This window comes from Phoca vitulina, unplaced genomic scaffold, assembly GCF_004348235.1.
Source record: "Phoca vitulina isolate PV1807 unplaced genomic scaffold, GSC_HSeal_1.0 scaffold35, whole genome shotgun sequence".
Lineage (NCBI taxonomy): Eukaryota > Metazoa > Chordata > Mammalia > Carnivora > Phocidae > Phoca > Phoca vitulina.
In genome coordinates, this window is record NW_022589738.1 from 20,559,630 (window position 1) to 20,573,988 (window position 14,359).

At 54.8% G+C, this 14,359-nt stretch overlaps 1 protein-coding gene across 2 annotated transcripts; it reads left to right on the forward strand.

Moving 5' to 3' along the window:
* The first annotated feature begins 660 nt into the window (after positions 1–660).
* CCDC22 (coiled-coil domain containing 22) lies at positions 661–14,173 on the forward strand. Of its 2 annotated transcripts, XM_032426735.1 has the most exons (17): positions 661–885; positions 1,937–2,114; positions 7,187–7,319; positions 8,346–8,452; positions 8,592–8,658; positions 8,759–8,937; positions 10,213–10,407; positions 10,903–10,965; positions 11,052–11,171; positions 11,765–11,884; positions 11,968–12,084; positions 12,190–12,291; positions 12,376–12,483; positions 12,759–12,854; positions 13,103–13,162; positions 13,239–13,313; positions 13,763–14,173. In XM_032426735.1, the coding sequence occupies exons 1-17, from the start codon at positions 836–838 to the stop codon at positions 13,874–13,876; spliced, it is 1,884 nt and encodes a 627-aa protein (XP_032282626.1). In that variant the 5' UTR covers positions 661–835; the 3' UTR covers positions 13,877–14,173. The 2 variants fall into 2 exon arrangements, with proteins under 2 accessions (XP_032282626.1, XP_032282627.1); XM_032426736.1 differs by lacking the exons at positions 7,187–7,319; positions 8,346–8,452.
* The last annotated feature ends 186 nt before the right edge of the window (positions 14,174–14,359 follow it).

The window sequence follows — 14,359 nt, forward strand, 5'->3', positions numbered from 1 at the left end:
CATGGCACTACTGAGCAGTGGAAACGGGGTGGTCTTTTTAATGAATGGTGGTTACATGAATGTTTACTGTGTAATTATTCTTTGGAGCGTACACATATGTATAACTTTAAAAGAAAGCATTTATGGACTGCATGAATACTAGTGACTACAATTTACGTAGCGCTTTCCTACTGTATTATGTGTCAGGCACATAGTAACAAAGCTTTACATGAATTGTTTTAATCCTAGGAAGCAGTTATACTCATAGTTCTATTTTACAGATGAGGAAACTTAGACACAGGGAAGTTACGTAACCTGCCCACGGTTGCACCTTTAGCTAGCTGAGCTAAAGACTTGAGCTAAAAAGCTGAGACGCAACCGTAGCCGCTTTCTGCTAAAGCCCCTGCCCTTAACTTGTACGCTTTTACAATACGGAAGATGAATGTCGCCTTAAATGAATGAGTCAGGAAGCCGCTCTCCGTCTGGTCCCTTTTCTACCATTGCGCGCGCGCTCACGCGCATACACAGGCACACACGCACACACACGCACACGCACACGCTCGCGCACGCGCTCAAAATACACTTCTTCGCCCCCTTGGAAGAACCCACCGGACTGCAAGCGGAAGAACTACAACTCCCAGCAGCCATTGCAGGCTCAAGCCTGCAGACGCACCTTCGCACCAGGACGCCAGACATCCGGCGTGCGCCACACTCGCTCTCCGAACTACACATCCCGGCTCTCCCCGCGCACCCTGTGACACTCCTTGGACCGCCAGTGCGGAGCGGGGTTTCAGCTGCGCCTCTCTTGCTCGGACCCGGCCCTGGCTCCGGCCTCAGACTCGAACACAGCTCCACCATGGAGGAGGCGGACCGAATCCTCATCCATTCCCTGCGCCAGGCCGGCACGTAAGGATACAGCCCCCGCCCACCCCGAATGCCCACATCCGGGACTCCAAAACTGTGGACCCAGTCACCCGGGAACCTTAAAACCCAGACCCTGACATCTGGGGCTCCAACTTCCAGGACCCTAAAACACCCCCTCCTTACACAGACAGACAGACACACACATGCATGCACGCACTCTGACATCGGGGAGCTCCCAAATCCTTTGCCCACGACACTTGGTAACCCCCAAATTCCAGGACCCAGAGACCTCCAGAGCTTAAAACCTTGGATCCCCGACACCCAGGATCCTGAAATATGTGGTTCTTGACATCAATACCCTGGGACCCTGGTATTTGGAAAATCTAAGCCACCTGTATTTTGAGAACCAGGGATTTTAAACACCCAGGGCCCTGGCACTCAAAAACCCTGGGACTGGATACTTGGGAACCTTTAAACCCTGTTTCCCGACACCTGGGCTTTTAAAATCCCCAGACCTTAAAATCTGGCGACCTCAACACTTAGTGACCCTGACACACAAGGACTTCTGCATTCAAGAACCCTAAAAACTGAGGATGCCAACATCTAGGGAGCCTGATTTCTGGATTGCTTGAAACTAGAAGGTCTTGCTATCCGGGGATTTTGACATCTAGGGACCCTGACATTTGGAACTCCTGCAAACCTGAGCCTCACAGTATCTAGTCTCAAAACCCTAGAAGCTCGATATTTAGGGGCCCCTGACGTGCAGGGGACATACCTGGGGATACAGAAACATAGAGAGCATGCCACCTGGGTCCTTTGCCCTTCTCAGACCCCAGACTTTTAAGCATATGGCAATTTAAGATTTTTTTTTAATTCAGATCCCTTCCGTCCACCATTAAGACCTAAGGACTTCCCCAGCTTCCCCAGTTCTTAGTTTTCCAAATGGAAGTTGCAGTCACCAACACCCAGGACCTGTCTGAACTCTGGCCATCCTCCCCTACTCCTACCCCATCCTCTCCCACTCCAGAAGGCAGCAGGGCCCAGCCTGATCCCTGTTGCCTGGCTGCTTTGAGCCCGCGCTCTTCTTTTTCAGGGCAGTTCCTCCAGATGTGCAGACACTGCGAGCCTTCACCACTGAGTTGGTTGTAGAAGCTGTGGTCCGCTGCCTGCGTGTGATCAACCCTGCCGTGGGCTCTGGCCTCAGCCCCCTGCTGCCTCTGGCCATGTCTGCCCGGTTCCGCCTGGCCATGAGCCTGGCTCAGGCCTGCATGGTGAGTGCCTTCCTCCCAATACACACAGCCTCTTCCTTCCTCCTTCACAAAGTCCCTGAGCTCCTTAGAAACGCTTGCCTTTCCTCTCTGCCACCTCCTCTTGTGGCTTAGCGTTCATTAGCAGTTAAGGCTGCTGGCTCTATGGTCAAACCGCCTGAGTAGCTCTGACCCTCACTACACCACTTGCTAACTGTGTGACCCTAACCCTTCTGGGCCTCAGTTTCCTTATTTGTGAAACTGAGATGATAAAAGTAGAGTTGTTAGGAGCATTATATGAGTTGATCCAGTTTGTGCCTGGGCTGGCCCTGGTTCCCACATTTTAAGCTTAGCACCACTAAGGTGGTGCTAGAATTGCCCCCCGCCCCGCCCATCGTATCCATTTACGAGTTCCAGAAAAAGCTTGGCTTGGGTCGCGGGCTCACTCCTAAATTAATCACTGTGTACTCTGATTGGCCTGGCGTGGATCACAGGGTCATCCCTCTAGGACAATGTGATTGGCTGCTCCTTCAGGATCGCTTGGGAGTTGGGGGTCAGAGGGTTACCCAAAGGAAGGTATGCTGGTTAAGTAAAACTGTGTTTCTGCTGCGTTCCCCCTCGTGGCCCTGCCCCTCCTGAGAATAATTCCCGAACTGTATCTCTCATAGGTAAAGGGCCTTGTGACGAAGCACTCATACCTACCCAGTACAGAGCTATCTCCAGGGGCTCTGAGTAATGTCATTTCTCCTGGCTTGCTCGCTCTGCGACGTTGGGTCAGTCTCTTAACCTCTTTGGGCCTGTTTCCTCCTGTGTAAAACAGGCATACGAGTTGTACCTACCACCTAGGGTTGCTATGACGAGTAAAAAGAAGTTACTGTAGAAAAAGCTGGCTATAATGAGCTCTGTGTAAGTGGTATTACTATTCTTAGAGAGGCCTGATCTGGCCACTTGCATTCCAGCCGCCTCTGGCTACGTAACGGATGTGAACTCGGCCAACAGACCGAGGATATGGTGGTGGAGGGAGAGTAGAGTAAATACAGTGAAAATTTCCATTTAGGCCCTGGGGACAGGGTGGTGGGGTTTCTTGAACTCAGACCTTGCTTGTGCAGCTTCTGTCTCTTACCAGTAGGCCGCGGTGCTCTGCTGGTCGCTTAGCTCTCAGGTTCGCCTGGCTCTCAGGGGTTCTCAGGCTCTTCTCCTGCTGGCCGCCTCTTCACATGCCCCATGCCTGGCACCGCTTTCTGCCACTCAGCCACCTCCATATTTTGGTGTCTGTCACTTCACACACCTGACTCCTGGAATGAGTTTCTGTATTAGTCACAACTCTTTGATTGCAGGTGTCGGAAAAAACCCAAAGTAAAGTCGCTCAAAAGCCAGTGGTTTTCACACTCTTGTGACGGTGACCCTCTGACATAAATCCGCCTTCTGTTGTGACCTAATACACACACAGGCAGATAATAAGGATGTTTTCCGAGTACCTACCCTGGGCCGGGCGCTGTGGTAATGCGGTGTGAGCTTAACTTCATTCTCATGACAGCTTTCTCAAGTAGGTATTGTCGGTATCCCCCTTTTTTTTTTCAGAGGAGGAAAGTAAAGCCCAGAGAAGTTAAGTGATTTGCCCGAGGTCACACAGTGGGTCAGAGGCAAAGCTTGGATTTGAGTCTGGGAAGTCTGCTTTCAGAGTCCGTGCAGCTCCGGACCGATGGCAACTCTGACAGAGAATCAGGCTTGCATTCTGGGCCCGTTTCTCAGGCCCCGTGCCAAACCCTGATGGGGCCTGTGAGCTCTTAAAGCAGACACATAGGGAAAGTCCTATCAGCCCCATTTTACAGCTAGGAAACTGAGCTTCCGGGTGGTTCAATAATCGGTCCAAGGCCTTAGCCAGTAAGTGGTAAGGGCTGGATTTCAGTCCCGATCTTTTTACACTAAAGCCTCTAAGTCCCCTTTTAAAGAAAATGATTGTTTCGAGTAGGTCATTCTGTTAGTCAGGGTCCAGTCTGGAGACCGAAACCCCAGCTGTAATTTGAACAGGGACATTTCAATATAAAGAATTGTTAATTAGGTAAAAGGTGGTTAACCACTGAAAGGGTAAGAGAGATCTCCAGGGTGTGATGGAAGGAACGTGATACCTGGCAGAGTCTCACGCTCCGAACCGTTCACCCCGTTCTCCTGCCTATCTGCTAGAAGGGGATGACTGACTGGTTTCTGTGTGTCTTTCTAGGTTTTTTTTTTCCCCCTGGGTTTTTTTTTTTTTAATGCAGATATAAGCCAATGTGAATATACTTATTTGCTCCCTTCCTTTTTTCCTTCCTTTCTTTTTCTCTTGCTTAGTAGATTTTGATTGCCCAGTTTCTGGTTGTAAGCAATGATTCATGACACAGACCAAAAGTCCCCTTCGCCTAACTTAATAACCGTCTAGGATATAGACAAGCCATGAAGCAAGGCAAGAACCTATTTCTTTGAAATAGTCTAAAAACCCTTGCATGAAAAATGGATCCCCTTAGAGCATTTTATTGATTACGATTGGACATCATATCCTTCCTCTTCGTGGCCTTGCATGTTCTGCTCCATTTCCTGGTTGTTCTGCTCCAGAGAGCACATTTGCATACTCTGCAGAGCCTGGAAGGGGAAAAACAAAACCAAAAATCTGCTTCCTGGTTTGGGGCCCTGGGAGAAAGGCCCTCTTCTAATGATCAGAAGGGTCGGCTTGAGGTCATCTGTGAACTACATGAAGTTTGTTTTTGAAGTTCGTTTTCACAGCCTTTCCCTTTCCAGGGCTTTGCCCCTTTATATTTCTTCTTTAGCAACTTTTTTTTTTTTTTCCATTACTGTGGCTGTTCTGTCGAGAAAAGGCTCTCTAAGGAACTAGTGCTCTGTCGTAAATTAATAAAGTATGTCACGCGGAGGAAGAGGAAGTGAGGGCAATGAACCCCTAGCCTTTTGAGGATAATTCGGACCTCACAGCACTTTGGTACAGTTGGTAATTTTGATTTATGGGAAACCTGTAAAATGAGGGAAAATAAAGACTAGCGACCCATTCCTGTGTTTGGTTTAAGGAATCAAGGCATGGAAAATAGAAAGGGCTTGACAGAGTATCCACCATTGTTGTCATCATTGTTATTCATTTTTTATGGGTGCTGGAGGAGGAGACCCTATACCTCAGAAGTGGTGGAAGAAAGCAGTGTTTGATGGTATCATAAGAATTAAAAGGGAGGGGTGCCTGGGCGGCTCAGGCGGTTAGGCGTCTGCCTTCGGCTCAGGTCATGATCCCAGGGTCCTGGGATCGAGCCCCGCGTCACGGGGAGCCTGCTTCTCCCTCTCCCTCTGCCTGCAGCTCCCCCTGCTTGTGTGCTCTCTCTCTCTCTCTCTCTCAAATAAATAAATAAAATCTTTAAAAAAAAAGAATTAAAAGGGAGATAATCAAAGTCTTTCTCATATAGAGGAGGAAGACTCATTTCTCCCCTTCTTACCTTTTTTTAAATCCCCCCTAACAGCTGCATTAAATGTATTAATTGCTTGGACATTTAAGGCATTTCCAGTATTTTGCAAATAATGCTTTGGAGGAATCACATGCAAATAATGCTAAGGAGGGATCGCACGCATCTGTCCTCTTGAATCGTTAGGGGCATGGCTTCATGGTCAGCTCCTCAAAGTAGGATTGCTAGGTGGAAGGGTAAAAGCAGATGTTGTTTTGTCGGACTTTGCCCAGTTGCCCTCGCTGGGCTTTGTTTCATTTCTGCCTTCCCACCAGCAGCATGGGAGAGAGCGCCTGCTTCGCCACAGCCTGGCCCACTGACTTGTGCCCCTTCAGTAGGTGAGGAATGATATCTCAGTATCGTCTTTCTCCCCAGCTTTGTACTCGGGCAAATGTTTGGTAGCATTTTGCTCCATTCTTTTCTCTGTACATAGATACATAGACACACACACACACTTTTTTGCCGAACCATTTGAAAATGGCAGACAGCGTGATAACTCCGTACCTACAATTTTCAGCACGCCTCTCTTAAGTAGAAGGGCACTTGCCAGCACAACCACAATATTGTGATCACACCGGTGAAATTGAATATTGATCGTATGTATTAACAATCGATAGTATGTATTAGAACAGTAGTATCTCATATCTAGCACCTGGTGGAATTTCCCCAGTTGTCCCAAAAATATCCGCTATCTCTGTTTTTTTTTTTTTTCTGTATTCCACTCTATTCTTTTTTTCCCCCTCAATCTTTGTTTTTTTTTTTTTAACTGTAGTGTCTAATCAAAGATCATACATTTTATTTCACTTTTACTTCTCTAATCTTGCATAGCCAACAGTCCTCCTTGGTTTTTGTTTCTTTGTTTCTTTTGTGAAGACAAATGTTTTCCAAGAGTCCAGGCTGGCTGTTGCCTGGGATGGCCTACACTTTGAGTGGGTCACAGTGTTTTCTGATGATCAGATTCAGGTTTTGGGCAGGAATGCTGCCCGAGTGATGGTATCTCCCTCCCAGCGCACACCTGGAGAACGGATCATCAGGTTGTCCTGGATCAGTGATACGTGTGTGAGATCTCTCTGTGTGCTTTCAGTTGCAGCAAATTTGCCTAGGTTTAAGGGCCATTTTCATTTCTTTTTCTGTGAACTGCCTCCTCCTATCTTTTGCCTTCTTTTCTCTTGCATTGCTGGTCTTTTCTGCTTGTTTGATTTTAGACACTCTTTATATACTAGGTAGATTTACTCTTTGTCTGTGATATGAACTCCAAATATTTTTTTTCTAGCTTGTTATCTCTCTTTTGACTTTGGTAATTATATTCTTTAAAATTTTTGTTTCTTTTCAGGGATTCAGAAATACTGATCTTCTCCTTTATGGCCTCTGGATTTGGGGTCATAGTTAGAAAGGCCAGAGCTTTAATCTTATTTCTGGCTCTCTGTAGCATTGACTATAATCACTCTGTGGTTCCCCCCCTTCCCCCAGGAGGCCTGGAGGCCTTTGGGGGAGTCAAGGTGAAGTTCAGAGAGTGGTGGTTGGTGAGAGAGTGGGAGCATTTGTGGTCTAGGCCCAGGGCTTCCAGGGTAGGAGGATTCTGCCTGTCTGACTGATAGAGGCCATCTCCCCAACCCCCAGGACCTGGGCTATCCCTTGGAGCTTGGCTATCAGAACTTCCTTTACCCCAGTGAGCCAGATCTCCGGGACCTGCTTCTCTTCTTGGCTGAGCGTCTGCCCTCTGATGCCTCTGAGGATGCAGATCAGCCTGCAGGTATGGTCTGCCCAGGGCACGGTGGGGGTAAAGGAGAGCGTGGCATTCCTGGGTGTTGTAGGGGCCGAGAGACAGGTGGAGGTGGTAAAAAGGTTGACTAGGGGTGGGGTGGGGGATGTATCTTTGCGAGAGCTGGGGTGGAAGGGAGGATTGGGGCTGGGGGAGGGGAGGCAGGGCAGGGGGAAGGGGGCCTGGGCTTGAGCTGCCCCAGTTGGGGAGTTGGTGCTGGGAGGGGCCCCTCTGCCTCACCTCCTCCTCGCTCCCCCTCCTCCTCCCCACTCCAGCCACACGGGCCTCCTTAGTGCTTCTCAGAGACTCCAGGTGTGCTCCAGCCTGGGGGCCTTTGTATTTGCCAGATTATTCTTCCCCTAAATGTCTTCCTGGTTCACTTTCTTACCTTTTAGAGGCTCTGTTCACGTGACACCTCAGGGAGGCCTTCCTCCAACTGCCTTGTTTAAAATTACATGCCCCTCGGGGCGCCTGGGTGACTCAGTTGGTTAAGCGACTGCCTTCGGCTCAGGTCATGATCCTGGAGTCCCGGGATCGAGTCCCACATCGGGCTCCCGGCTCGGCAGGAAGCCTGCTTCTCCCTTTCCCACTCCCCCTGCTTGTGTTCCCTCTCTCGCTGTCTCTCTGTCAAATAAATAAATAAAATCTTTAAAAAAAAAATAAAATTACATGCCCCTCTCAATAGTCTTTACCCTCCCCTTGGATCATCACCTGGCAGATTTCTGTCTTGTACTCAGAAGTACCTGATTCGTGTTCTCCTCTACCAGCATGCCGGCTCCGTGAGGGCAGGGGTACTTCTCAGTTTGTTCGCTGAAGTATCCCAAGAGTCTAGAACAGTGACTGGTATGCAGTAGGTGCTCAGTAAGTGTTTGTTGAATGGCCGAAGGTGAGAATGATAGCTAGACAGATATGCATCTCTGGGAGGGAGTCCGGGAGCCCCGGCTGCTCTCCCAGGATCTGCAGTTTTGGGGTTAAGGCACTGTCACCTGATGGATGCTCCTTCCCCACCCCCCACAGGAGACTCAGCTATCCTTCTCCGGGCCATCGGGAGCCAAATCCGGGACCAGCTGGCCCTGCCCTGGGTCCCACCCCTCCTTCGCACTCCCAAGCTACAGCACCTCCAGGTGGAACCCCCCAACTCACATCGATGTTGCCTGTCCCCTCACCTTGGCCCCATCTGGTCACTCAGGTGTTTGCCCTCCCCACCAGTGGCCCCCCCCACCACAGTTCATCATGGAGGCTCTGATTCTGCTCTCCCCCCAGGGCTCCGTCTCCCAGAAGCCTTTCCACACCACCAGGCTGGTCATGCCTGAGTTGAGTTCCAGAGGAGGTGAGTGGGAGGCTGTGGGGAGGGGCTGAGGGCAGGGTGGAGGTGGGCCTGACCCCCGCGGCCAGGCGGGAGGGCTAGCTGACCATGTTCCTGCCTCCAGAGCCCCGGGAGTTCCAGGCGAGTCCTCTGCTGCTACCAGCCCCCGCCCAGGTGCCCCAGCCTGCCGGGAGGGTGGCCTCACTCCTCGAATGCCATGCCATCCAGCTCTGCCAGCACACGGGCCGGGACCGCCCTGGGGATGAGGACTGGGTGCACCGGGCAGCCCGCCATCCCACCCAGGTACTGCCCAAAGCTCGGCTCCCTGCTGCCGAGGCCTCTGCTTGCAGCTCAGCGTCCCTTGGTCCTCTGCCCCCTCCTTTCCCCTCTTGGCCCCTCATCCCCTCCCCTCTGCATGCACCTACCTGGCTCCTCCCCTGCGAGAACCCTGGAGTCAGAAAGACTGTGGACCTCAGACAAGTCACTCTCCCTCCCCCACCCCAGAGCCTCGGTTTCCGGTTCTGAGACTTGGGGGGTGATAGTGCCCTCCCCTCAGGCCAGCGCTCCACCGAACGACTGAAGGACGAACGACGGGCAGGTTCTTAGTAACCAGAGTGGTCAGGATTTGCCCACTTCCTCCCTGTTTCTATTACCTTCTTCCCCGCCCCGCCCCGAGTCTCTCATTCCTTCTCTGTCTCTGCCACTGTCCCTGGTGCTCATTTTTTCTGTCCCTAGGTCTCTGCATTGTCTCTTCTGGTCACTGTCTTTCTTGTTCTGTGGTGTTGCTGCCCCTCTTTCTTGCTCCTCTGTCTGTCTCCTCATTTTGAGACTGTGTCTCTCCCCTTCCCTTCTGTTCACCTCTGTCTCTCTCTCTTTCTGCCTGCCCCTGCCTCCCCCACTGCCATTTGTTCTCTCTTGACTTGTGTCTTTTTTAAACTTAGAGACGTTTTCAAACACAGAATATTCTAACGAATCCTATGTGCCCGTCATCCACCTTCAACTATGAGCCTTTCACCAATCTTTCTTCATCTGTTCTCCCCCAGTTGTTTTCTCAGTATTATTTTAAAGCAAATCCCGGTACACATGCCATTTCGACTCTAAATACTGAAGTGTGCATCTCTTAACTCATAAGGGTATTCACTTTTTAGGTAACCCCTCAGTCATTTTCACACCTAATAACATTAACACCTTAACACCATCCGTCACTGATTTCATAATCAGATTTCCCCAGTTGTCTTGAAACTGCTTCTGTTAGTTCTCTCTCTCTCGATTCTGCTCTGCTTCCACTGCTTCTTTGCCCAGCACCTCTGACTCTCTGTCTCTGCTCTGTCCCCACGTAGCCTTTCCGTGTCACCCTCTGATTTGGAGGCTGCTGATTTACTGCCGGTGTGGGGAGCGAGTGGGTGGAGAGAAGCATGGCTGTGGGGGGGACCCCGTCCTTGGGGAGCTCCCAGAGCGGGGGGTCAGGAGAGGGGACTGGCTGATAGCCCTTTGTCAGGCAGCTCCCCGGAGGAGGCAGGGCCTCGGGTGCCCAGCAGGCCTCGACACCCTCCCGTGTGCCCCGCCTTCTGCACCCAGGACGATACACGGGCCCCGCGGCAGCGGCTGCAGAAGCACCTGGCTGAGCATCTACGCCACACCTGGGGCCGCCCCGGGGCTCCCCCCCAAGCCCGAGACCTGGGAGAGCTGCTGCAGGCCTGGGGTGCAGGGGCCAGGACTGGTGCTTCCAAGGGCTCCCGCTTCACACACTCGGAGAAATTCACCTTCCATCCGGTGAGTGGGTCCGAGTGGGCTCGGCTGGGCTGATAGGGCCGCTCTCTGTGCAGACGACACACTTTATCCACATAGGTTCCCGTGTTCCCACTGGGCGTGCCCTCTCTGCACTGGGGGTCCCCTGGCTCCTCAAGAGCTTCGGTGGAGAAGGGGGAGGGGTGGGAACCATGTCAGGGGGGAGGGGTGCTCTTTGTGCAAACCCCAGCTTCCCTCAGACAGTTTCCCCTGGACACATCTTCTCTCCTTGACCTAGAGGGGCCCTCATCCTTCTCGTGGGCCCCCTTCTTGTGTCAGGGTCAGGGAGGTTTCTTTCTGAGCAAACAGTCCAGCCTGAGGTCTCAGAGAGTGCCTGGGTCCTCATAAACCCAGCCTGACAGCTGTCAGCAGTTGGGTGGACAGGAGCGTGGTGCTGGAAGGGCACTTGGAGCAGGTGCTGAGGCTGGGAGGGGCAGGGCCTTCTCCGATGGCCAGGATACCCCCGTCTCCCTCCCCCAGGAGCCCGAGGTCCAGGCAGCCCAGGTATGTGATGTGCCGGCCACCTCCCAGCGGCCTGAACAGGTAAGCCGAGCCGTGGCGGGGGTTCTGGGCCCTTGCCCCGCCTAGTGGGCCTCACACCCCCACCCCTACTGGCCTGTGCCTCCCAGGACACGAGGGCAGCTCAAGAGAAGGAGCTGGAGTCTCTTCGGGAACAGCTGGAGGGAGTGAACTGCAACATCGAAGAGGTCGAAGCCAACATGAAGACCCTGGGAGTCAACCTTGTGCAGGTGGGAGGTGGGGGTGGGGGAGGGGCTGCCCCCCTGGGTTTGGGTCACGGTGGGGCCTAGAGGGCCTAGAGGGCCTTGAAGGGGCTGAGAGGACTTCATGGAGGTCTGCCGACGTCAGAAGGGTTCAGAGGCGACCTCGGGGACCTGTGGGCTCTCAAGGGTTGAGGAGAATCAGTGGGGGTGAGAGGGGGATATAGGGTCAGGGGGGTCGGACCTGTGGGGGTTAGGGGCACCCGTGGGCATCGGTCAGGACATGCGGGTGTCTGTGAGAATCAGGAGGGGTGTGAGCATCCGTGGGCATATGATGGACCTGTCTGGGCAGGGGCTTGTGGGCCTTGTCAGGGCTTCCTGGGGGGGGGGGGGGGGGGCCTGTGGGGGGGGGGGGGGCAGAGGGGCCTGGGGGGGTCTGTCACTGCTTATAGGTTTCTGTCACCATCAGGAGGGGTCAAGGGGCTGCTAGAGGGTAGAGGGGTGTGTTCTCGTCTGTGGGGGCTCAGGCTAGGCCAGGGCTTTCCAGGCTCGGTGGGGCCTAGAAGGCTGTGGTGTGCGGCTGGGCCCCTCCACTGACGGGAGTGGGGGTCATGGGCTGCCAGGTGGAGACGGAGCGCCGGCAGAGCGAGCTCAGCACGGCGGAGCGGGAGCAGGCCCTGCGCTTGAAGAGCCGGGCAGTGGAGCTGCTGCCTGACGGGGCTGCCAACCTGGCCAAGCTGCAGGTGGGGCTGGCACCGGGGCTGGGCGGGGCGGCTCGAGGTGGAAGGGTCCAGCCTGTGTGACACGGATCCCCTACCCCCCCCAGCTCGTGGTGGAGAGTAGCGCCCAGCGGGTCATCCACTTGGCGGGTCAGTGGGAAAAGCACCGGGTCCCTCTCCTGGCTGAGTACCGCCACCTCCGAAAGCTCCAGGATTGCAGAGAGGTAGGTTGTGGGGTCCTGGGCTGTGGGCGGGGCGGGTTCGGTCCCTCCCTGGGGGGCCATCCTTGTGCTGTGCTCACTCTCCCTCTGCCCATGGGGTCCTGGCAGCTGGAATCTTCTCGACGGCTGGCAGAGATCCAGGAGCTGCACCAGAGTGTTCGAGCAGCTGCCGAAGAGGCCCGCAGGAAGGAGGAGGCCTACAAGCAGCTGGTAAGGCCCGTGCAGGGGCCCCGGGTGGCTCCGAGTGGGCGGGGGGCTGGGTCCCAGGGGAGTGTCTGCTGTGTTCCTGTCTAGGTGTCAGAGCTGGAGACCCTGCCTAGAGACGTGTCCCGGCTGGCCTATACCCAGCGCATCCTGGAGATTGTGGGCAACATCCGGAAGCAGAAGGAAGAGATCACTAAGGTGCATCGCTGCGGCTGTGGAGGGTTGGGGCAGACGGGCAGACACGCGCGAGGGGCAGGTGCGTGTAGCACGGCCACGTGGGGACCTCACACCCTCCGAAAGGCAGAGCTGTCTGGCCACGCCCCAACACGGAACCCTCCTACCCAGCCCCCTCCAGCCACAGCTGACGCGGTGACGCGGGCCCCCGTCTGGGTGTGAGCACGCGCACACGACTCTGCCCTCAGCCGGCCGGCCCGGGCCGCACGTGGGCTCATGGCTGCCCTGTTCTCTGCCAGATCTTGTCCGACACAAAGGAGCTTCAGAAGGAAATCAACTCCCTGTCGGGGAAGCTGGACCGGACGTTTGCTGTGACCGATGAGCTCGTGTTCAAGGTGTGGGCTTGGCTGGGCCGGGTTGGGGGGCGGCGGGGGGCAGGCTGGGCTCCCGCCTGCCTATCTGCTCACAGGTTGGCTTGGGCCTCGGCCTGGTGCGAGCCGTGTAGGTACACTGCGGCTCGGGCCTGGCTGTGCACCACGGAGGACGAAGTCAGGGGAGTGGGAGAGGGTGGCCCTATGGGGGTCCTGGAGGGGGTATTTGGGGGGGCGTGGGGGAAGCCCACTGGTCCCTTCTGTCTGGTCAGGATGCCAAGAAGGATGATGCCGTTCGGAAGGCATACAAGTATCTAGCTGCCCTGCACGAGGTGGGTGACGCGTGAGGGGTGCTGGCCGGGGCGGGGCATGGTGGGGGTGCAAGCCTTCTGCTCCTGCCGTCCCCAGAACTGCAGCCAGCTCATCCAGACCATCGAGGATACAGGCACAATCATGCGGGAAGTTCGAGACCTTGAGGAGCAGGTGAGGCCTGGGGGTAGGAGGGGAAACCAAGGCAGGCCAGTGGACAGCACCTTGGTTTACGCCCAGAGGGGCTGTGGGAGCAGACACAGCCTACGGCTGGACTCTCAACCTTGCCCCATAGTAGCTGTGTGTGTGACCTGGCACCGGCCAGCAGCCTCCTCTGAGCCCTAGCTTCCACCCCGAAGGTCCTCGCACCTGCCTCCCTGGGCCACTGGCAGAGGCTTCAGCCAGAGTATGTGGTGGCTCATGCTGCCACGTTAGCAAATGGTGCTTTAGGCGAACAGATGACACATGCAAAGGCCCGGTGGTAGGGCACAGCATGCTGTTGCGGGAGGAGGGTGGGAGGAGCACGGGAGGGACCTCGAGCGGCCTTAATGGAGATGGGGTGGCAAGCAGGAGCTGGGACAGGGGCCCCGCACACAGAAGGTGTGCGATTCGTGTTGCCTTAGATTGAGACGGAGATGGGGAAGAAGACCCTCAGCAACCTGGAGAAGATCCGCGAGGACTACCGAGCCCTTCGCCAGGAGAACGCTGGCCTCCTGGGGCGGGTCCGGGAGGCCTGAGGAGCCCCCAGCACCGGTCTGCACCTGGCCTCGGGCAGGGAGTTGGGATGTTGGGGGCGATGGCCAAGCGCTTGCCCTAGCCGTTCCCTCTGTTGGCTTAGCTCCTCCTGCTACGGCCTTGGCCCCAGACCCCCGCCCACCTGACCCCAACTCTGATCTGGGGTGATCGTCCAGAACGTGGGAACTCGGCTGCAGTTTATTGGAGAGGGCACTGGGGTTAGGACCTTGGATCCCAAATAAACAAGGGGCTCTGTCTGCAGTCTAAGCTGAGGCCTGGATGGGGACACAGGGTTCAGGGCCGGGAAGGTGCGGCGGGCGGCAGGTGAGACATGGGATGTGTTCGGCGATTCCGTGTGCGTGGCTGTGAAAGCCCATGTGGGACTCCAGAGACCCACTGGGGTGCCAAGTGCGTGTGCATGACATGAGATGCACAGGTGTGTTCTCGTGGGCTGCATGAGCAAGCTGATGTTTTGGGGGCTGCGT